Source organism: Muntiacus reevesi, chromosome 9, assembly GCF_963930625.1.
Source record: "Muntiacus reevesi chromosome 9, mMunRee1.1, whole genome shotgun sequence".
Lineage (NCBI taxonomy): Eukaryota > Metazoa > Chordata > Mammalia > Artiodactyla > Cervidae > Muntiacus > Muntiacus reevesi.
Window position 1 is genome coordinate 76574918 of NC_089257.1, and position 24721 is coordinate 76599638.

A 24721-nucleotide genomic window follows, 5' to 3' on the forward strand; every position below is an offset into this window, starting at 1 on the left:
TATGACTTCTAAGCTGATCTCTCTCCTAAACTCCTAAATACCTGAAATTTAACATAAATACTATACCAACGGCTCATGAAAATTGAGAGAAAAAGATAACACTCAATAAATTTTTGGAGATTACTCCTCCTGATCTGGTAACCGATTGAGTATCAAAGCTCAGAAAAAAAAAAGCAGAAGATGACTCCCAGATTTCTGCCTTGAGTGAATGGACAACCAGTGTTAATGTTAACTGGTGGACAGAAGAAAAGAAATAAATTTAGAAATATAGGTGATGAATTCAGTTTTGGATATGTTGGGTTTCTAAGGGTATCTATAGAATACCCATGGCCATGTGTCTAAGATGCAGGCATCGTCTATCTGTTTTAGGACAAAGGTTCACATTAGAAGCAACAAATTTTGGAGTCATCAGTAAAGACATGGTAGGTAAAGCTACTAACTTAGATATCATCAATCAAAAAGAACAAAGAAGAGAGGAAAGGGAAACAAGCCACAGATGAAGTCCTAAATGGAGTGTTGCTATCTAAAAAAGAAGATAACAAAAGGGATTGAGTGATAACTTGAAACTCTTTTATAAGGTTATTTATCATAGTGGAATTAGCATATGCTTTTAGGCTTAGAAGAGGGAAAAAAACTGTTACAGTGCTAGATATAACTTTACTAGCCAGGTAGTCTTCCGATGCCTTAGTTTCTTCATCTGCAAAATGGGATCAGCATCTTTCTCAGGTCACTGTGAGGATGATTAAATCAGACAGTAAGCACTCAGTAATGATAACTATCATTATTATATAGTATCAAGTAGTAATAATACATAACACCTTACTGAGTAAGTAGCTCAGGAGAACTTAGGATACCTGAAGTGAGTAGGGGGGAAAAAAAAGAATGGACAAGTATTCAACCAAGAGTTAAAAGTAAGAAGAGAGAAATGCTAAACATGAAGGAACTAAACGTGCCATAGGCAACAACAACACAGAGGATAGGTCCCCTTCGGCCTGCTTATTTTTACACAAGTAAATGACACTTGGCTTAAGACTTCACCAGTGGCTCAGATGGTAAAGAATCCACCCGCATTGCAGGAGGCACAAGAGATGCGGGCTCAATGACTGGGTCAGGAAGAACCCCTGGAGAAGGGAATGGCAACCCACTCCAGTATTCTTGCCTGGGGAATCCCGTGGACAGAGGAGCCTGTGGGCTACAGTCCATGGGGTTGCAAAGAGTCGGACTGAGCGACTATCACTTTTAAGTTCTTTTTAAAATTATGATTGATGATAAAATGAAAAGTGACTAAGAAATCATCTACTGTATTTGCCTACACATTACTTTATTTCTCAAAAGCTATGAGTATTTTAACAGCTGAAAAATATTCCATTGTGTACGTGTGTGTGTGTGTGTGTACCACATCTTTTTCTTAATCATCTTACACTATTTCTTTAGTTCTTTCGTGGATATAAGCATATAACCTTTTCATTTTTTAACTGACATGTACTTGCTCTACTATACAGTTAAGTTACAGGTTTACAACACAGTGATTCACAATTTTTAAAGGTAGTATTCCATTTATTGGTATTATAAAATAATGGTCATATCCCTTTGTGGTACAATACACCCTTGTAGTCTATTTTATGCCCAATAGCATGTATGTCTTAACCTCCTGCCACTACACCGCCCCTCCCCCCACCCACTGGTAACCACTGGTTTGCTCTCTATACCTGTGAGTTTACTTCTTTTGTTGTTATATTCACTAGTTTGTTGTACTTTTTAGATCCCACATATAAGTGATATCATACAGCATGTATCTAACTCACTTCATCTGGCATAATGACCTCTAAGTTCATCCATGCTGCTGTAAATGGCAAAGTTTCATCCTTTTTATGGCTGAGTTGTATTCCATGTCATACACACACAAACACTCCCATATATACACACAAACACTCCACATCTTCTTTATCTATTCATCTACTGACGAACACTTAGTTCACTTCCATATCTTGGCCACTGTAAATAATGCTATGAACATCGGGGTGTGTGTATCTTTTTTAATTAATGCTTTTTTTCCCCAGATATAGACCCAGGAGTGGAACTGCTGGATCATATGGTTATTCGGTATATACCTCATCTTCTTTATCCATTCCTCTGTTAATGAACACCTAAAAAGGAATGAAATCTTGCCATTTGTGAGAATATGAACAGACCTGGAGGATATTATATTTAATATGTCATACAGAAAGACAAACACCATATATTTTCACTTATATGTAGAATCAAAAAACAAAACAAAGGAATAAATATAACAAAACAGAACAGACTCAGATACTGAGAACAAAGTAGGGGTTATTAGGGGGTAGAGGGGTGGGGAAAGGAGCAAAACAGGTAAAGGGGATTAAGAACTACAAACTACCAGTTGCAAAATAAACAACTTACAAGGATGCAATATGCAGCACAAGGAATATAGTCAATATTTTATAATAACTATGCATGCTGTTTAATCTTAAAAATATTAAATTACTATGCTGAACACCTAAAACTAATACTGCAAGTCAACTATACTTCAATATATAAATAAATATCTTAAAAATACAAAAGTTATGGGTATTTTGTGTATTATCACACAAATGAAACAAAGTAAAAGCATAAGGACAAAAAAATAGCTTGAAAGTGTGCTTCCAGTTCCCAGTCCACACAATAAGTTAATACTTAGTTACTCAGGTTGGATAAAGAAAGGCACTGACATGCAAAGGACTCACTTTGCAATGAAGATGAAATATATTTATCCAAAAATTGACAAATTTATTCAAAGGAGGAAAAATAAAGAAGTAAAAAGAGAGAATATGTTTCAGAAAAAATTACTTGTACAAAGTGACAATTCAATTTTTTATCTAGTCAACCCACTATCTAACTGCAGTAATTCAAAACAATAAAATTTACTGTGATGGAATTCCACAACAGTTTTTAAAATAAGTCACCTTCTTTCAAACCAGAAAAGCAGCAAAATATAACTCAATGGCATGTTTCCATTAGTCAAAACCCAAATACAGTCAATAGGTCTAGACCGAGAACACACTGGAAGCAGGAAGGAGTCTGTCCAATAGGAGGTGTCTGCACAGTGAGCCTGTTCTGTGTACGCTGAAAACACTGACTAGTCTGTACAGTCACAGAGGAGGAAACTGGACAAAAAATACCATTACAGACCCATGTCTTTAATATTTTCTCCTGGAAGCAAAGGTGGTTCTTCCATTTCTGCTAATTTGTTAGACTCCCTCAGGACCTGGATTGGAAAAGAGAGGAGAAGGCAAGAAAAGAAACAATTTTTTATTCAAAGGCTAATTTTTAACTTAAATTTCAAGTGAGTATGCTTGGTCTTATTTAAAGTAATAGCATTATATCACATACACTACTTTAAATCAAATTATAAAGACTGTAAATTTGGCATGTGTAACACATGGAGTTGCTATTTTTCTACAAAACATTTACTGAGTGCCTACTTTGTATAAGATACTACACAAAACACCTTATGTTTTTTATTGACTCCTACAATGGCCCTATAAGGAAAGGTATCATTATCCTCATTTCTTAGATAAGGAAAAAGAGGCCAGAAGCAACAATTACCTTGTAAAAAATCCTATAGCTAAAAAGTGTCAGAGCCTAGATTTGAATTATAGTTTTGGTGGACTACAAAGCTCATTTTATTTCCCTTCAGCCATATTCAAGTGCCTTACTGCATTAAGACTTACATAAAATCAAACTTTTATGTAGATTTAATGTTTAGAGAATCTGGAAATGATGTTGATAAAGAATCTTGTTGAAAAAGAGATATTTAATAAATTAAAATCAAGATCAACAACACTTACTGAGTAGTTACCTTATGAAGAGTGTTACACTGGATTCCAAGAATGTAAAGATGCAGAATCATGGTTTTCTAACAGACTTACAACCCACAGAACACATGCGCGCGCACACACATGCAACTATTTTATGCTGAGTATATCCCATGACCTTTCAAAAGCCTTAACTTTTACCTCTTTCACTGCCAATCGATAACCTTCACAGTCTCCAATTCTTCACCTTCCATTAGTTTCTCAACCTTCTGCAATCTGGCTTTGCCACCTAACCCAACCTCTTCAGGAAACCTGATTTCTCTCCAATAGAAGGTGAAAGTGAAAGTGAAATCCCTCAGTCCTGTCTGACTCTATGTGACCCCATGAACTGTAGTCTACCAGGCTCCTCCATCCATGGAATTTTCCAGGCAAGAGGACTGGGGTGGGTTGCCATTCCCTTCTCCAGGGATCTTCTCAACCCAGGGATCAAACCTGGGTCTCCTGCGTTGCAGGCAGACGCTTTACCGTCTGAGCCACCAGGGAAGCCCTTTCTCTCCAGTAACCTTGTTATTAAAGACAATGGGTATTTCTCAGTCTTTATTTCTATCTCCTAGCTACATCTGATGCTACCTGCACTTACCTGCTCCTTGAGAGCACACTCTCCTGGCTAAACACTTCCTTCTCTGGCCACTCTTTTTCAATGACCCTTCTATTCCCTTTTCTCAACCTTATTTCTCAGAGGTTTGTCCACTTCTCACTTTACTCACTTCCTGTTGATTTCATACCTTACCTATGACTTTACCTCACTTCAATCTATATTGTCAGCCAATATTTTTCTTGGACTCCAGTTCCACACATCCAACCACTTAATGTTCCTCTCCCTCTATATGTCCCACAGACACTGAAGAGATCTCAAACTGATCTGTGTTCCACACTGAGCAAGAGGCGCTACCAGCCATGTGGCTGTCAAAGTCAGTTTCGCGGGAGGGGGCGAGCAGTGGTCTATGAGCTGACTCAGACCTTCCACTCCAACCTTGATTCGTTTCATTAGACTGAGAACCAAAACACCTAGAAAAAAGACTCTCAGTTTCTTTTTGTTATATAGCATTTGACTTTTTATTTCCTTCCATCCAAAAAGTAGACTGAGAGTCCTCAAGAGAAGGTAAAAAGGAAGAAAACACAAGGTACTGCAACTGCCTTAAAGGTCCCCTTCCACGGGCCGTCGAAGCTAGGTCAGAGGTCTGCAGGCACGGGCCCCTCTCTGGCACTTACCCACCACTCTAACGGCTGTCTGGTTTCCTCCCTACCAAACTCTGGGAAGAGACACCATAGTGCACACATTTCTGAATTCCCAACAAAAATAAAATACCAGGCACATACATAATTTTTAACTATCTTTTAACAGTAAAAAAGTAAAAAGAAACAGTCAAAATTGGTTTTAATAATATATTTTACTTAATCCAACAACTCAAAAACAGTCATTTCAAGGTATAATAAGTATCTTTAAGTAAAAGATACTTTATATTCTTTTAGTCATACTAAGCCTTCAACATCCAGAGTATGTTTTATACTTCTAGCACATTTCAACCAGACCAGCCACATTTCCGGTGCTCAATAGCCATCAGTCTAGCGGTGCCTGAATTGAGCAGCACTAATCCAATGAATCTAATTCTTACTGATAATCAAGTCATTCCCAAGTTTAGGCTGTGCACTTAGGGAGGATGAGAAAAAAGGGTTAAAAATTACTGCCACAGCCCAACACTCACCAAGGTCAATAAAGGAAGAACTACAAAGAACAAAGAACAAATTATTTCTGTTCAACACATCCGCAAGCTGCACAAATTCACTTTTGAAAATTTAATAATTTCATAAAGCAATACCTAAAGAACTAAAATATATACACACATATATACTTTTTAATATTCCACATTCTAGAACTCAAAAAAGGTCACATTTTTAATGGTATCTCATTGCTACTTCCTGATACAATCTTTTATGTAGTCATAAAAGAAATGTAAGAAAAAAGGAAAAGAGTTAAGGAGGGGAGGAAGGAGTGAGGGTGGGCCTATGAAGGTACAGAAAATCAGGATGAAAACTTGCACAATGCAAATATATACAGACTTCTCGGCTTCAAATTCTTACTATGCTACATGCTATCTAGGTACTCTTAGACAAGGTGTTCAACTTCTTTATGCCTCATTTTCCCCACCTATAAAACAGTCATAATCACAGTACTCCACAAAAGGGTTGTTATAAATTAAATGAGTTAATACACAGAGTATTTATATCAGAGTTGACACAAAAATATTCTTAACAAGTATTTTCCATCAATAATAGCAAAATATTTAGACTAACAAGACTGCCAGAATCTGATAAGAATTTCTACTAATTATGAAAACAAAAGACACGATTTTTCAGCACACTGAAAAATCAAACATGTGAAAGATCATATAAAGGGAAGATACTTTACTCTGTGCCCACTGTCTACTGCTTGATTTGGAAATGTCACTCACAAGGCTGGACACTCGTTCTCTACTGCACAGGTTTACTTCTCCTAGTTGTTAGTGTTGTTCCCCACGATTTCCTCTCTTTCTATATTTCCGCATTCAAAAGGAAGCTACAATCCCCAGAAAATATGTGCACTGCAGGCGTGGAGACAAAGGCAGCTCTGGCAGAGGCATGGGTGCATGAGGAGATATAATCTTCGTAAGTAAAACTTTGCAAAGTGAGAAAAGACAGAGAAATGCATGTCAGCAGTACATGTCGAGAATGGCAGGCTCTCTCATACTCTCTGACTAGAACCTTAGAGAGCAAGACAATGAAGAGAAGCAAAATGGACAGCACTATTTGGAAAATCTGCACCAGATGACAGACTTTTAATAACAGGTATACACTGGAGATTATACATGAACAACTCACTTAGAGCTCAAGATACTGGCACAAAAAGAAGCTCAAACAACTGAACAAGGCAGGCCAAGGGCAATCCGGACACTTTGTTTACTGGCAAAACACTGACTCTGAACAAATCTATCTGTAACAAAACCAGAGGGAAAAAAGGGAGTGAAGGGGAGCCTAGAAAAAAGTATTATTTGACAAGAAGTATCAGCTTGAAGCTCAAAAAAAACAGCAGTACTCTGAAAATAATTTCTATAAGCATTAGCAGAAACAATCTGTAAGTATCTGCATACCTGAAAGTAAATTAGCCATAACCCCCTAGGAGACAGGAACAGAAAGGAGACAGAGACTAAGAGAAATGGGTAAAACAAGGAACTGCTTACAAAAGACTTTAATGTAATAGCAGAAATAAAATCTGTGTTGGTATTCATAAAGAAGTGAATGAATTATTTAGAAAGCAGCATTTATGTAGAGGGCAAACATGGAACGTCCTCTAAGAATTGTAGAGAAGAACAGACGCAAAAATCACGAGGGAAGGTGATAACCAATAAAATAATTCTATTCCCTAAAGGAAAAAATTAAAACTGGTTAAAAGCAATAATCCAACATGTAACTGAAGAAAATGTTTTAGAAATGAATAAAGATATTCTATATTTGCTGATCAGACTAGTTTACCGTGTTCCAAATTAAAAAAAAAAATCAATGAACAGAGACATATATGGGTACATTTTAGCAAAAATTTTGAACTGTAATTAAAAGACAAACTATGGCTATATAGACAAAATTTTTTTTAAAGAGAATTTACATACAAAAGCAAAACCTAGCTACCTTCAGGCTTCTCTGTAAAACTATATCCCAGAAAACAATAAGAAAATGTTATTGGATTCTTAAAGGAAAAGTCTGTGATCACTCTAATATGGAAGTCACTCTCAGATATGCCAAGTCAACAAAAATACAGCGTATGTGTCCTGCTTTTGAAAAAAGAAAAAGAAATTACTTGAGGCAGTAATTAAGCTGAAAAGGGGGAATGAAAATTAAAATATATATAATAAATTTGTGGTATCCAGTAAAGACAAGTTTTACATCCTAACTACCCTGCAGTCAAAAAAAAAAAAAAAAAAAACCCAAAAAACATTTACTTCCACCATACAACTCTGAGTCTTAGTTTCATCATTTATATTATTAGGGTAATATTAATATCCACCTTACAAGTTTGTGAATATGAAATGAGATCACTGCATCATAAAGGGACTTGCAAGGTGCTATTAAAATGTAAGAAACACATTCACTTAACAGAAGTATCAACATAAACTGCACTGTCTCTTGTCATAATGGCTTATTCACATGGTGCTTTATTCCTCTGCTCTAAAATACACAAAGATTAATATTTGAGATAGGATATCATAATGGGAACCATATATTTAACTCTTAAACTATTAAGCTCCTAGACTTAGCTACAGAATAGCAAGCAACTTACTGTTCTAAAGAAAGCAGCAAGAGGAGTGATGTATGTTAACATCATGGTAGCATAAGATGTCTCTTGTTTTTGTTGCCCTTTAACATCTAAAATTTGGCATCTAACAATGAACTAAAGTGCCTCATGTGAGCTATGGAACCCAGCATCATACGCTGAAGGACCTAGAGGGAACCTCATCCACCTGAGCAATGTGTAAGCACTGCAGAATGTGTAACAATGTGTAAGCAAACAGAAAGAATCTGATACAGGATGTGGAGCCAGCAGGAGCCTGTGAACTGACTCTAACTCCTCTTAACTGCAGGACCTGGAAAACACAGACTTGGGCAGATACCCACATATGAGAAAACCTCTATGGAAGTTCGGGTTTCTAAAGAAGTTCCAGCACTCCCCTCAGAACAACAAGAAAAATACAAGTTTGGACATTAGAGTGGGTAGGAAGATCTTTGCCAGTATCACCCTTCCCAAGAACATAAACCAGAGCAACAAAAAGTATCTCTCAACTAGTAAAGATTAGAGGAGGTTAACTGTTACTTCGAGTGCCAAAACAGCAGTGTAAAACTAGAAGGGACATGAAGAATAAGGGAAACCTGACACTACCAAAAGATCATAAGGCAAAGACACAGAGAAATGTGATTTATCCTATGAAGAATTCAAAATAGCCATCTGAGGAAACTCAATGAGAGAGAAAATAAACAGAAAATGTTACAAAATCTGAAAAACAATACATGATCAAAACAAGAAATAAACAGAGACAAATCATTAAAAGAACTAAACATAGATTCTGGAGCTAAAGAATTCAATGAATGAAATGAAGACTGCAAGAGAAAGCATCAACAGCAAAACAGGCAGAAGACAGAATCCATGGTTAGAGGACAGAACTTTGAAATAACTTTGTCAGAGGAGAACCAAGAAAAAAGAGTGAAAAAGAATAAGAAGGGTCTATGTGATCTATAGGACACTATCAAGAATAAACAGCAAAATCATTAGAGTTCCAGAAGCAGAACAGAAAGGAAAGGGGTAATAAAGCTCATTAAAAAAAAATAATAATGGCTGAGAATTTCCCAAACCTGGAGAGAAGGCTGCACATCCAAGTTCATGAAGCTAACAGATCCCCCGCATTATCTCTAAGACATATTATAATGAAACTTGCGAAAATCAAAGACAAACAGAAAATCCTAATACCAATAAGATAAAGACTGTAACCTACAATGGAAGCCCCTTTAGGCTATCAGCAGATTTCCAAGCAGAAACCTTACAGGTGAAGAGAGAGTGGAATGAATAATATTCCACATTTTTTTTATTCAAAGCAAGAAACCACCAACTAAGAATACTCAATCCAACAAAGGTATCCTTCAGAAATGAAGAAGAAATAAAAACTTTCCCAGATGAATAAAAGTTAGGTCTGTCACACAAAAACCATCACTACTAAATCTTCCTTACAAAAAAAAAAAGGCCGAAAACAGTTCAAGTTGAAATGAAAAGACACTAATAGTAACATGAAAATATATGAAAATGTACATCTCACTGATAAAGGTAAATATACAATGAGATTCAGAAAACTCAAATTCGGTAATAGGATGTGTACATTAACCACTTAATTTTAAACATATTACATAGTTTAAAGGAAAAGACTATTAAAAATAACTAGAGCCAGTATAATTTCTTCATGAATATACAATATAAAAAGAGGTAAATTTTGACATTAAAATAAAAAGCTCAATACAATCCCTATCAAAATTCCACTGATACTTTTCAACAGAAATAGAAAGATCTTCTGTATGAAACCACAAAAGATCTTGAATAGCCAAAGAAATCTGGAGAAAGAACACAGTTGGAGGCATCATACTTCCTGATTTCAAACTATATTACAAAGTTATAGAAATCAAAGCAGTATGGTATTGGCATTAGAAAAATACATAGATTAACAGAATGGGATACACAGCACACAAATAAACCCACTAATATACGGTCAATTAGTTTACCACAAAGTTGCTAAGAACATACAATGAGGAAAGGACAGTCTCTTTAATAAATAGTGCTGAGAAAACTGGACAGTCAAATGCAAAAGAGTGAAATTGGACTCTTATCTTACACCAAACACAAGAATCAACCCAAAAGGAATTAAAGACTTGAATTTAAGACCTGAAAGCAAAAAATTCCCAGAAGAAAATGCAGAGGACAAGTTCCTTGACATCAGTGACATCAGTCTTTGCAATGATTTTTTTGGATTTGACACACACACACACACAAAGGCAACAAAAGAAAAAACAAACAGGTGGGACTATATCAAACTAAGGACTTCTGCACAACAAGGGAAACCATCAACAAAATAAAAGACAACCTACCAAATTAGAGAAAATATTTGCAAATCACATATTTGATAAGAAGTTAATATTCAACATACAGAGAATTCATATAACTCAGTAGTGTGTTTGGAAATTTTTATAATAAAATACATGGAGGGAGGATAGTAAGGATATTAAACTTGACCAGTCTTCTAAAGGAAAACCACTGCAGGTCTCTGATAGAGGTAAATGGTATGGTCAAAGAGGTGCACAAAACTGATATGATAAAGATGAGAAAATAACAATCTAGGAGCGAAACAGTAAAATCCTAAATTAGACCATGATTAGAGAAATAAAGAGGGATAAGAGATAAACTGTTGGAAGAAGTGACCAAATTTGATTCTAGTTTTATAAAACAAATGCAAACAATTATTTCATAATGCATGATGATTTTTAGTTGAAGAGAACTGCATTTCAGATATGTCAGTAATGAAAAAGGAAACACAGATTAAATAAAAAAAGGAGTTAAGGTCAAAACAAAGAATTCAAAAACACAAGGGTCCTACCTTCCTAAAATGAGAGTAGAGAAACTAAGACAGCAAAGTCAGACTGATTAGGCATGTCAGCACTCACATGCAAATATCTTCAGCAGAGAGAAAGTTATGTAACACTCAGATATGAGAGGAAGAGAGACATCCCCCTCAGGAGACACCCTCTGGAATACATAAGATGTGTTCTCCTACTGAACCAAAGCCACTAATTGGCTAGCCAATCTGTTTCCAGTCAGCTGCATTAGAGGCTGACTTGACTCAGGAGCTCCGGCTATATCAATAGACGATGTTGTTGTTTGGTAGCTAAACTGTGCAACTCCACAGACTGTAGCACATCAGGCTCCTCTGTACTCCTTTATCAATAAAGATTCCATAAAATCTGCTCTTTAATAGCAGATAATACAATATTTAACCCTTCTCAAGAAAAGTCTATTGACACATTAAACTCTTGCTGGTGGAAACAAAAAAAAAAAAAAAAAAATCACAGATTGAAATTTATAACTTTTTTTATTCCTATAACAGAATTCACTTTTGCCCTATCTCCAAGCATGTTTCTTCCCCATTTTCTTCCATGGCCTTTTAATCAAACTATTTTCAGAGTGCTCAGTAACTTTCCATGCGACTCTAACCAACCTCCCTTTCTCTCCTCTCTGATTAGGGAACTATTATAAAGGAAATTCAGAAATCTTGTCTATAATGATGATCTGGAAATTGGCAAGTTTAGGGGTCAGTTTTCACATGGAATGTAAGATAACAGAAAAACAGAAAAAGAATTCCTTCTGAAATCTGCAAAACACTAAATTATAACCACCTAAAAGGGGAAAATGAGTCTGTAGAAGTTATAAATTATCTTTCACAGTTTATGTACTAAAACAGCAAATAATAATCAGAATAAACATCCCTCATTGGATAATTCTACAAAAAAATCATTTCACATCAATTTCACTTTACTGCTATTTTTTATACTTGACAAACCACAAAGCACGCAAATGAGCCATAAAAACCAATCTGAACAGGGCAGAGCCACACACTGGCATCTGGGATGCATCGTATTGGTTATATATTTGAAAACACATCCAAATTCAAGCACAAGGAAGCCCTTTTTTATAACACTGCCAAGGAAAATTTGGTTTTCAACTGAAACCACAATTAGTAAGAGCTGGATAATATTACATCATCAATGATTCCACAATGACAAAAAAAAAAGGGAGAGCATCCACACAGGAGCAGTCTTGAAAGCATCAGTTCATGCTACAGGTTATTTAAAGATAGGGAGAGGTACTAACTGATGGTACCTGGGAATGTGACCTTATTAGGAAATACGATCAGTGCGGATGCAGTTAGTTCAATGAGGATATACTGGATAGGGTGGACCCCTAATCCAATATGACTGCCGTCTATGTAGGACAACATCCCTATGAAAATACAGAGACACACGGATAACGTCATGTGAAGATGGAGGCAGAGATTAGTGTGATGGATCTACAAGCCAAGGAACACCAAGAATCATCGGTCTTCCCCAGCAGCTAGAAAAGAGGTATGGAACAGATTGTGAGGGATCTGAGAACCTCTGAGCCCTCAGAAGTAACCATCCTCCTAACATCTTGATTTCAGATTATGAGCCTCCTAAAAGGGAAAAAAAACACAAACTTTTTCTATCCTCTCTCTCAACACTTTTAACACCAGATATGTGGGTTTTTCCACACCAAGGAAATCTCCAGTTCTTGGCAGATACCAGCTGGGTATCCCGCAACTCACATGCTACACTATCACCGGTAGTGAGTGAGGTCGCACATTGTAAGGGCTGAGTCCCACAGGACCACCTCTACACTTCAAGGACTGATCTCAAACCCTAGCCTGTCATCTCTACTTCTAACCAAATATTCATAAATCAAAATTTCCCACAAGCTCTTCTGCAGTAATTTGCTAAAATGGCTCACAAAAACTCAGGGAAATATCTTACCTACATTTGCCAGTTTTTTATGAAGGACAGCACTTAGAAACCAGAATGTGGTATAAGGCTGTGTGGAATTTCCATGCCCTGAAATTTCCATACCCTTAAAGTGTGCACCAATCTGGGAGATTCAAGGGACTAGATCTGATAGAGTGTCTGATGAACTATGGACGGATGTTCATGACATTGTACAGGAGGCAGTGATCAAGACCATCCCCAAGAAAAAGAAATGAAAAAAAGCAAAATGGTTGTCTGAGGAGGCCTTACAAATAACTGTGAAAAGAGAAGCGAAAAGCAAAGGAGAAAGGGAAAGATATTCCCATTTGAATGCAGAGTTCCAAAGAATAGCAAGAAGAGATAAGAAAGCCTTCCTCAGCGATCAATGCAAAGAAATAGAGGAAAACAATACAATGGGAAAGTCTAGAGATCTCTTCAAGAAAATTAGGGATACCAAGGGAACATTTCATGCAAAGATGAGCACAATAAAGGACAGAAATGGTATGGACCTAACAGAACCAGAAGATATTAAGAAGAGGTAGCAAGAATACACAGAAGAACTGTACAAAAAAGATCTTCACGACTAAGATAATCATGATGGTATGATCACTCACCTAGAGCTGGACATCCTGGAATGTGAAGTCAGGTGGGCCTTAGGAAGCATCACAATGAACAAAGCTAGTGGAGGTGATGAATTCCAGTTGAGCTATTTCAAATCCTAGAAGATGATGCTGTGAAAGTGCTGCACTCAATATGCCAGCAAATTTGGAAAACTCAGCAGTGGCCACAGGACTGGAATAGGTCAGTTTTCATTCCAATCCCAAAGAAAGGCAATCCCAAAGAATGCTCAAGCTACCACACAACTGCACTCATCTCACATGCTAGTAAAGTAATTCTCAAAATTCTCCAAGCCAGGCTTCAGCAATACGTGAACCGTGAACTTCCAGACGTTCAAACTGGTTTTTAAAAAGGCAGAGGAACCAGAGATCAAATTGCCAACATATGCTGGATCATCGAAAAAGCAAGAGAGTTCCAGAAAAACGTATACTTCTGCTTTATTGACTATGCCAAAGCCTTTGACTGTGTGGATCACAATAAACTGTGGAAAATTCTGAAAGAGATGGGAATACCAGACCACCTGACCTGCCTCTTGAGAAACCTGAATACAGGTCAGGAAGCAACAGTTAGAAGTGGACATGGAACAACAGACTGGTTCCAAATAGGAAAAGGAGTACGTCAAGACTGTATATTGTCACCCTGCTTATTTAACTTCTATGCAGAGTACATCATGAAAAACACTGGGCTGGAAGAAGCACAAGCTGGAATCAAGATTGCCGGGAGAAATATCACTAACCTCAGATATGCAGATGACACCACCCTTATGGCAGAAAGTGAAGAAGAACTAAAGAGCCTCTTGATGAAAGTGAAAGAGAAACATTAAAAAGTTGGCTTAAAGCTCAACATTCAGAAAACTAAGATCAGGGCATCTGGTCCCATCACTTCATGGCAAATAGATGGGGAAACAGTGGAAACAGTGGCTGACTTTATTTTTCTGGGCTCCAAAATCACTGCAGATGGTGACTGCAGCCATGAAATTAAAAGACGCTTACTCCTTGGAAGGAAAGTTATGACCAACCTAGACAGTATATTAAAAAGCAGAGACATTATTTTGCCAACAAAGGTCCATTTAGTCAAAGCTGTGGTTTTTCCTGTACTCACGTATGTATGTGAGAGTTGGGCTATAAAGAAAGCAGAGCACTGAAGAACTGATGCTTTTGAACTGTGGTGTTGTAGAAGACTCTTGAGAGTCCCTTGGACTGCAAGGAGATCCAACCAGTCCATTGTAAAGGAGATCAGTCCTGGGTGTTCACTGGAAGGACTGATGTTGAAGCTGAAACTCCAATACTCTGGCCACCTGATGCAAAGAGTTGACTCATTTGAAAAGCCCCTGATGCTGGGAAAGATTGAGGGCAGGAGGAGAAGCGGACGACAGAGGATGAGATGGTTGGATGGCATCACTGATTCAATGGACATGGGTTTGGGTGGACTCCGGGAGTTGGTGATGGACAGGGAGGCCTGGTATGCTGCGGTTCATGAGGTCGCACAGAGTTGGACACGACTGAGCAACTGAACTGAACTGAACTGAACTGAATCTGGAATTTCTCTAAATCCCTCAAGTCAGGGTATCTTTATGGAGCCTTCATTACTAGATCGACTGAATTATGGCCATTAATGATCAACTCAACCTCCAGCCTCTTTCCCCTCCCCAGAGATGGAAGAGGCTGAAAGTTCCAAAAGTTATCACAGGTGGGTTCCCATGATAACCAGGCCCCAGGAGCTTTCCAAGAGTTATTCATTAACATAAAGTCCCCTCTTGTGATCCAAGAGGGTATATTATGAATAACAAAAGATGCTCTTTACTTTTATCACTCTGGAACCAGAGTCTAAAAGCCAAATATTATAACCAAAGATGCTTCTTTGGCTCTTATCACTTAGAAGATGAAGTGATCTACAAGTTTTAGGAGCTCTAAGAGCTAAAGATGAGCATATATATATATATATATATATATATATACACATATATATATATATATATATATCTTATTACATACTCCAGAACTGTGAAAGAATAAAATTTTGTTGTTTTAAGCCACCACTTTGCATATTCTGTTACAGTAACCCTAGGAATGAATATACCTGATATGAAGAAAAATTTTCAGTTTAAATGGTAAAATGCAAGGTGTTCATAACTGTTAAAACTTGGAAGCAACTGGAAAGTCCTCCAGTAAGTAAATGGATAAACTAACTGTGGTATATCAATTCAAAGGAAGATTAGTTAGTGATAAGAAGAAATGAGCTATCAAGCCCTGTAAAGACATGGAAGAATCATAAAGGCATATTGCTAAGAAGCCAATCTGGCTATGTACTGGATGATCCCAACTATGTGACATTCTGGAAAAGGCAGAACTATGGAGACTGTGAGAAGATCAGTAGCAGTCAGGGGTTCAGGGAGACGGGGGAGGGACAGCGAGGTGGGGTCAAGTGCTCTCAGGGGAGTGAAACTACTTTTCATGACATAGTAAGGGTAGAAACATGTCATTATACATTTGTGGAAACCCAGAGAATATACAACCCAAGAGTGAACCCTCATGTAAACCATGGATTTTAATTAATATTATGTGTCAATATTGGTTCATCAATTATAACAAATGAAGCATACAAGATATAAGTAAAAAAAAAAAAAACTGTGCAAGTTGGGGACGGGAATAATGTAGGGCTGTAACTATTTTTTTTCGTACTGAGAACACTAATCAAAACAACTACCATCTATTAGCAATATCATTTCATAAAAGAAAGGAGACTTTTAAAAGCAGAAAGTTAGAAGGATATAAACTAATGATAAAGAACAGTTCTTTCCAATAAAGGATGGCTTGTAACAATTTCTACCACAAACAAGACAGATGTAGACAGGTAGGGAGGTATCTCATTACTTTCATTTCACCTAATACCCAGAAAACACCACCTGCACTGGCCTAGTTCATGCACTGCTTGTAGAAGATTATTCATTCAGGGCTCATAATACCCTGAAAGAGAAGTAGTATCTTATTCCCACTTATAAAGGAGGTAATTGACCCTTACAGAAGTTAAGCAACTTTTCCAAGGTGACATACACCTCACTGCAGCAGCTGATTTGAACAGACGTATGACTCTGCTAAGACCATGATCACCTAGAGAGGTGGCGAGGTGCGGAGGCAGGAGAAGAAATGTCCCATAGTTCCGTGTCTCAATCTCTTAGTCCTCTGCCTTCTATAAAGACTGTGACATTTACAAGTGCTTCTTTCCTTGTGGCTCAGACAGTGAAAAAAAATTTGCCTGCAATGCAGAAGATCCAGGTTTAATCCCTGGAGGAGGAAGGGGCAAGCCACTCCTGTATTCTTGCCTGGAAAATTCCATGGACTAAAGAGTCTAGCTGGTTACAGTTCACAGGGTCACAAAGAGTCGGACACAACTGAGGGACTAACACTTTCACTTTTCCCCCACATAGTACAGGCTGGCCAGAGGGTGCTGCAGTTTGTATTTCTCTTCACCCATGGGGAAGGTTACAAGAGACTGGAACTGGGTATTTCCCTTCCCCCAGATAAGTTAGGCTCTGACAAAACCCACAGGCTAGGCTAGCAAAACAGGTTCTTCTGAGGGCAGGTTTAAGAAAAACAGAATGTTCTGGACATTTTCAAAATAACTGCTTTTCCTCTCCCTCTGCCAGTATCAAGAGAATTTTTCTAAGCCTTCACTGTAAGAACTTGGTAGGGCTCCTGTTGGTAAATCTCACAAAACTATGAAGGCCCACCCAAGACTGGGACGCCCCTGGAATTTTTCACTTTCTGCTTGTCTACGCTGATTCTGCAGTCCATGGGGTCGCAAAGAGTCAGACACGACTGAGCAACTGAACAACCACCACCTAATTAAATATCCTCGTGGCACAGACAGTTTTCCTTATTTCTTTACCATCAACTGAATATAGTCGTTATTATCCCTGCTGCAAAATGACTGTATGAAATATACTTTTACGTTCATCAGTTTTTCCACACTTTCTAATTTTTTAATAATTTCTATATATATTTCTATTGAAATTATTTGGCTGTTTTTATTGGAACTTTTTTAAAGTTTTTATTCTTTTAAGTCTTAATGACATTGATAATATATGCAATATAATCTGTGAATCACATCAAAATAATTACAATCCCAACAAATAGGCTACAGACCACTGAACAGTATAATAGGCAAGACTCTACTTATAACTTAGCCAACTGCTGACATCATAAACTTATGGTGAGTAGAGTTGAAGAGCTTTTATTCCGATACCCAAAAGTTCTACATAGGAACTTTAAAGGAAAATTTTTGGGGGTATCAAATACTTTTAAGGAACTTTCAAGGAACAGTTTTTTGTGTACCAGAGTAATGGTGAGAGTAGCAGAAGCACTGGTGATGTTTATTTCTTCCTCAACCCTGTTTCTATTTCCCACAAATTATTATTACATTGTATTGCTTTTATAATTAAAAAAGGTTATTATAAAAGATACATTATAAAAGATACATCCTTTAGAAAGGACAGCCAATGGTAACTTTGGAGAGAAAAGTTTCAGTAAAATGGAAATCATAAGGGTATGGTCTAAAGTCATTTCTTTATTAAGCATGGAAATGAGACAACCATAAGCATTTTCAAGGGGATTTCAATGAAGGAGGTGCACGTTAGTGACTGCCTGTGTCTTCCAAATTCACCTCATATAATTTCTGTAAAGTTTTTTCCCCATTGCTATCTCTCTGACTTATCTAAGTATCTTCTATCAGAAAAGAAAGATCATATGGGCTAGAAGGAACAGAGGTGGCGGGGAGTCTTTGATTAACAGACTGAGCATCATTTGCTTCCCTGAAGAGCAGAGTACACTCCAGATATGTGAGCAAATCCGCATGAAAGGCAGTTAGATGAGCACATTTTGTGTAACAGTGAGAGGCTATCAGAAGAATCCCTATCAATAGAGGTGGGGTCATACTTGGGGACAGTGAAAGATACAGTGTGACAGCCGTGATGGGACCAAACACAAAGAGCCCTGAACACAAGGCTCAGAAGTCTGCACTCACCACTGTAAGAAACAAGGATCCCCTTGAAGAATTTTTAAACTGCGGTATCACACAGGAAAAGTGATGTCAAGGAAGATGAGCTTTATGATGGTGCGTTAGCTTCAGGAAAGACCCATCTACCAGACATAAGAACTAGGGGTCTACTAAGAATGGAAAGTAAAGGGGAACAAGCATTCTTCAAAAAATAACGACATTTTGTTAAAAGAGAAAATAACTGAATATTTCTCATTCTCTTCAATTAATTTACCAAATACTAAGCGCTAAGGATACAAGAAAAGACAACGGATACATCTTTATCTGTATATATCTTATAGTATATTTTCTTTTTCTTTCTGGAAAGTTTATTTTTCTTTAAATTCTTATTTTTTGTAAATACCCTCCAAATACTTTCAGTATGTTTAAATGTAGCAGAATTTATTTACTTATTATATAAACTGTTTTAGAATGTTCTGTCCTTTCTGCTTCCAAGGTATACCTCTGCGATAGTACCTGTCACATAATAATCACTGATTTGCTTATCTCCTTTTCCACTACAAGATTCTAACCTTCCTGCTGGCTGAGGCCAGGTCTTACTGGATACCTTCTCCCCACTCAGGAAATTTCAAGAGAGTGCAGTGAGTTAGTGAATCCCATTTAGTTGTTAAGTCATGTCCGACTCTTGGTGACCCCATGGACTGTAGCCCACCAGGCTTCTCTGTCCATGGGACTTTCCAGGAAAGAATATTGAAGTGGGTTGCCATTAAATGCACAGATTTCATTGGGAACTATGAATAAAACATAAAATTTTCTTCGTTAGTTTCCCAGATGTAGCCAACAGGTGGTTTCAAATTTCAGTCAATTAAGAATGCTCCTCAACCTTTTCCACCAATTAAATACAGCAAATGGGAGGATGAATGCTCCCAGCATCCCAAGGAGCTTTGGTTGCAACTGGCCACATGTGTGAAACAGATTTTAAGTCACATTGATTCAGGCACTATTCTACATACTAGGGAAATAACCAAGGCTCCTGCCTTTGCAGAGCTTAATTTGAGAGAGGTTAGATGAACAGCAATCAAATAAATAGGAAAATGTCCTTACCACTTTAGCATAATAAAATTTTGTTTCATTTTTTATAAATGAAACTTTTAAAATTAGTTTTCATATCTTTTTAAAAATATGTATTTGTTTGGTTGCACTGGGTCTCAGTTGCAGCGCTCGGGATCTCTCCCGCAGCTCAGAGTGCTGCGGGGGCAGGCAGGTGAGCTGCTCCATGGCATGTGAGATCTTCCTTAGTTCCCAGACCAGAGATCAAACTCGAGTCCCCTGCATGGCAAGGCGGACTCCTAACCACTGAACCATTAGGGGGGCCTTCTACAGCTTTTCTTTTAAGGTTAATACTTTGGGTCTTATTTTAACATTCTCTTCTGACATAAGTTATAAGGATATTATATTTCAAAATTTTGATTTTTCAATGTTAAGTGTTTAAAGAACTCAATTTTTGTGTAAGTGTGAATTAAGAATTCAACTTTCCTTCTCCAATATGGCTAACCATATGGCTGATATGGTTGATTACCAAACAGTTCATTCCTCCCCTAAAGATCTATTATACCAACTCCAATACAGAGTTCCTATAAATATCTGTTCTTGAACTTCGTTATTTTTCATTCATCTATTTCTGTACTAATTACTTTAGCTTTATATTCAACTAAATGAATCTTCCTGCTTCATTTTTCTTATTAGTAATCTTGACCTTTTACCTTTTCATGTAAATTTTAGGATCAGCTTGCCAAGTTCTACAGGATAAACTTGAATTCTGTTTGAAATGACACTGAGTTAACTGATATTTTGAAAATATTTGACATTCCCAAGCTATTCTGTCTACTCATATATTTGAGATAGTTTTAGGCTCTTTAATAACGTTTTATAACTTTCTCCATGAAGTTGTTACATATCTTTTATTAGACAAGTAATGTAATTTTGTTGCTCTTGTGACTAAAATACTTTTTCCTTTTTTTTTTTCCTCATTTATTTTTATTAGTTGGAGGCTAATTACTTTACAATATTGTAGTGGTTTTTGCCATACATTGACATGAACCAGCCATGGATTTACATGTGTTCCCCTATTTAAACATTTTTGCTAAAGTATAGAAGCATGATTTTTTTGTTAAATTATCTTGTATCCAGGATCAGTGCTGGAATTGTATATAATAGATTCTTCGTAAATCTCCTATATCAACAATCATCAATAAATAATGAAAGTTTTGCTTCTCCCTTTCATTCCTTATATTATTTATCCTTTTCCTATTTTACTAGCTAGGACTTCTAGCATAATGTTGAAAGTAGTGACAGAAACCAGCATCTTGTTTCTAAGTTAAAGGAAATGGCTTCTAACACACCTCCATTAAGGATGAGGCTTATAATGGAGTTTTTAGTGGATATCCTTTATTTGCCTAAGTTGTTCTTTTCAATTTGTAGGCTGTTGGGGGTGACACCAATAATGAAGGGTGGTGGTGTTAATCACAAAATAAGGGCTATCTTCAATCAGTTTTTGCTCTGGCTATTGAAATAACTACATATAAGAGAAACTTCGTTTACCTAACATCTGCTCCATGAGCCTTAACTCGTTTCAACTAGACCTGCATATTTACAGAATGTGTCAATATTACATTCATGTATGTACTCTAGAAGAAATAATCCAATTATCTGTGACCTTTGGTTCATAAAGAAATATTAATGTAACACAAATTTTGAATGGATAATCACATTTGCTTGATTTAAGACCATTAAATATTTCAAGATAAGGAAAGATAGTTATAAACAAAACCCAAAATACTACAACTTTAATCTCAAATATGCATATATATAAACTATATAAATACATTTATATACATATTCTGAGATTATATGTCTGAGGCCTTCTAAAATAATGGGATAAAAAATGCAGAATACGATATCAATACAATTTGATTTTGAATTGTAGACAAACATCATTATATCACATATCACAGGCATATCACAGGCATCAACAAAGGAAAGGGAATACTGCATAGCCTGATTTTTAACTCACCTTTTAATCACCACCATTTAAGGAATACACTTCAATTAAAGCCCAAAGCCATAAAAATTACATTTTATAAATAAATAGAGCTGTGCATTTGAATTTTACAGTCCTGTATTTCATGAGATTTTAGTCTCTGGTGAACAAAGAAATCAACCAAACACAAGTTCCCTAGGTTCTTAATTCCACTGTCAAACTCTGAAACTATGTTCTTATTAAGAACACAGTTGAATTAAAGAAAGCTTGATTTTTAAAATGGAAAACTTATTTTAAAATAATTTGATTATTAAAAATGTTATATGAAAGGAGTTTAAGTTTTTTAAATGAAATTCAATAGGCCAAGTGCCAAAGTGAAGAACAAAGTGAACAGGAAACACTACCATTGTTATCTCTGAGGAAGCACGATTCAATCTATCAAGCCTGAGGCTGCACTCAACTTTTCAGAAATACGTCTACTGGATTAAATCTGTATATGACTTTTTCCAGAACAAGCTACACTTACAGCATGAAAAAGTAACACAAATGGAATTCTACCTGAGTAAATACCCCTTATCCCTGCTGACTTTTGATTCTGCTTTACTGATGAGGGAGCAAACCACCTTATTTGAATAGGAAATTCTTAACAGAAGCTTTCACAGGTGTTACTCTATTACAACACTATCCTTCAAGGAAAGAGTCACTTCATGGTACTTGTAGCAGAAAACCTATACAATCTGATTTAATATTTTTAATGAAACTGTATTAGCTTTTTAACGCATTTTGTTCTTTCTACTTCTATTTAAAAGCTGTTATTAATGGAGCTTATAAAATGCTGAGGCTCAGAGCAGAGATAAACAGTGACGCTGTAAGGAGAACTCAAAGCCCAGAGGTTAACCAACTTCAAATCATCTGTGAATGATGATTTGCATGCCAAGCCCCTCATCTCATAAACAAAGCCAAACTGATCAGTGAAAGAAAAACACATAGCTGTCTGCCGTGAGTTCCACCTACAATTAGCTAGAACACTACCATTTTAGAGCTACAGGTACATATACTAAAAGCAAAATATCAATGACTAACAAAACTGAGGAAGGGGAGAAATCAGATTTTATTAGAAAAATCCTCTTTTAGAATTCAGTAGAAAAGCAATTCTCATTTATTAAGGAATGCTGAAAACTGCTACTTCTACCTCAAAAAATGTCTTAAAGATACTTCTTTGAATTAAGAACTTCTCGCTTCACACTCCCTGGAGAAGGAATGGCAGTGCACTCCAGCGTTCTTGCCTGGAGAACTCCACGGACAGAGGAGCCTGGTGGGTCACAAGCAGTCGGGCACGGCTGAGTGACTGACAGACACCCACATTTGAGAACACTGGGCAGCAAGGTCACGGCGCACAGTCTCTCTGCCCAGGACACGGCCACGTGGGGACCAAGTAAGAGGGCACCGAGCTGTGTGCCTTCCAGCGCGTCACTGAACGCAGCGGCTCTGAGCACCAGGTGCCCCTCTGTCAAATGGGAGAGCGAGGTCGGCCTCACAGGCCTGCTGGGATGAGACGGAGCTTGTGTAAGTATTTACCCAGGTAACACACTGGACTTCTTTCAGTTATTAGAAACACATCCTTCCTTCCACCCTACACATACATTTGAAATCAGGCTTCATTTCTTAAATGATATTAGATGCTCCTCATTCATCTCCTTCCCACAACTAAATAAGAAGACTGTAATTCAAGTAAAGATTATACCTAATTATCAAAGGTATGTTTTAAAATGAAGGAATCAGCCTAAACATATTAATTTCCTTTTTGTCTCTGTCGTTCAGGCACACTACCATGGTGAGTATAGTTAACCTTTGGTGTCCAAAATGATCTTCTCCTTTATATAACATTTAACACTCCTTACTATAACATTTAACAACTGTCTCTTCATTTTTCTAATGAAAATTATCTGAGTCCCACTAAGTTGTGCAAGACACTGAACTAACAAGGCACTAATGGGGACAGTCCCACAGTCATGGAGCTGATGTGTAAAGTTAACAGGTTCCTTTAGCGTCCTAGTGCTGAGAGTCAGTAACTCAGGACAGTTTGTGTCTACTGTTAAACCTGAGGAGACAATAGCATAAAACAAGACTACTCCAGACAAACTTGCATATGTGATCACAATTCTCATTATCTCCAAATAGGATGTGCACAAATGACCTTTTGCTTCAGAAGGAGAATAAAAGTACTTTGTTACCTTTTTTTGTTAAAAGAAAGAAAGAGGGGTTTCTCCAGGAATCCAATTGGCAATGCAAGGGACACCGGCTCCATCCCTGGTCCGGGAAGATTCCCCATGCCAGGGAGCAACTGAGCCCATGAGCCCTGAGCACGGGAGCTGCAACTACTGAGGCCTGCGTGCCAAGCACCTGTACTCCCCAACGAGAGAAGCCACTGCAAGGAAAAGGAGCCCTGCTCCCCAAAGCGAGCGAGAGCCCACGTACAGCAATGGGGAGCCACCACAGCCAATGAATAAATAAATAAATCTTAAAAGGAAAGAAGGAAAAGGGGCTGGGGGCAGGGGGAGGGGAGAAAAAGCAAGTGAGCACACCTAGGACCCAGATCTTGCTTTCTAACACCACTTTCCAATAAAAGAAAACTGGCTCCCTGAGACATGGATGATGATTCCAGGACTGCGGTGGGAAGTATCAAGATGAGCGTGGAGCATCTTGCAGTGGCAAAGAGTAAGGAAGAGTGCCTAAACAAAAAACAGACGAGAAAAACAACAACAAAACACCATAATGGGAGTATGTCAAAGGGACACAAGATCTGACTGAAAGAACTCCCAATCTGAAACTGAAATAATTTTAGCAACAAAATAATACTGCGTTGTAATATATAAAATAAATAACCATGAGTCTACACCAATACAAATAAATAACTGCATAACTCAATAAATGAGGCAGAAGAGACAAATCTCTCATGCAAAAGAAATAAAAAGTGTTCCACTCTATCTGGGCTCCTTAAGCATGGACTGTGCATAGTTAGTTCCTTTCAAAGAGTACACTGTAAGGATAAGAAGGGGTAAAACAGTATTCTGTAGTGACAGAACCTATCACT

The 24721-nt window shown here is 37.2% G+C and overlaps 1 protein-coding gene across 3 annotated transcripts in view; it reads right to left on the bottom strand.

Moving 5' to 3' along the window:
• The window catches only part of MTMR2 (myotubularin related protein 2), a 106113-nt gene that overhangs the window by 37714 nt on the left and 43678 nt on the right, over positions 1-24721 (bottom strand). For 2 of the 3 annotated variants that reach the window (XM_065943970.1, XM_065943971.1), the window contains one exon: positions 3190-3265. The exons of the other annotated variant lie outside the window; for it this stretch is intronic. In XM_065943970.1, the coding sequence (XP_065800042.1) occupies positions 3190-3265 (76 nt within the window). The remainder of the gene's footprint in view (positions 1-3189; positions 3266-24721) is intronic. 3 annotated transcript variants of the gene reach the window in all.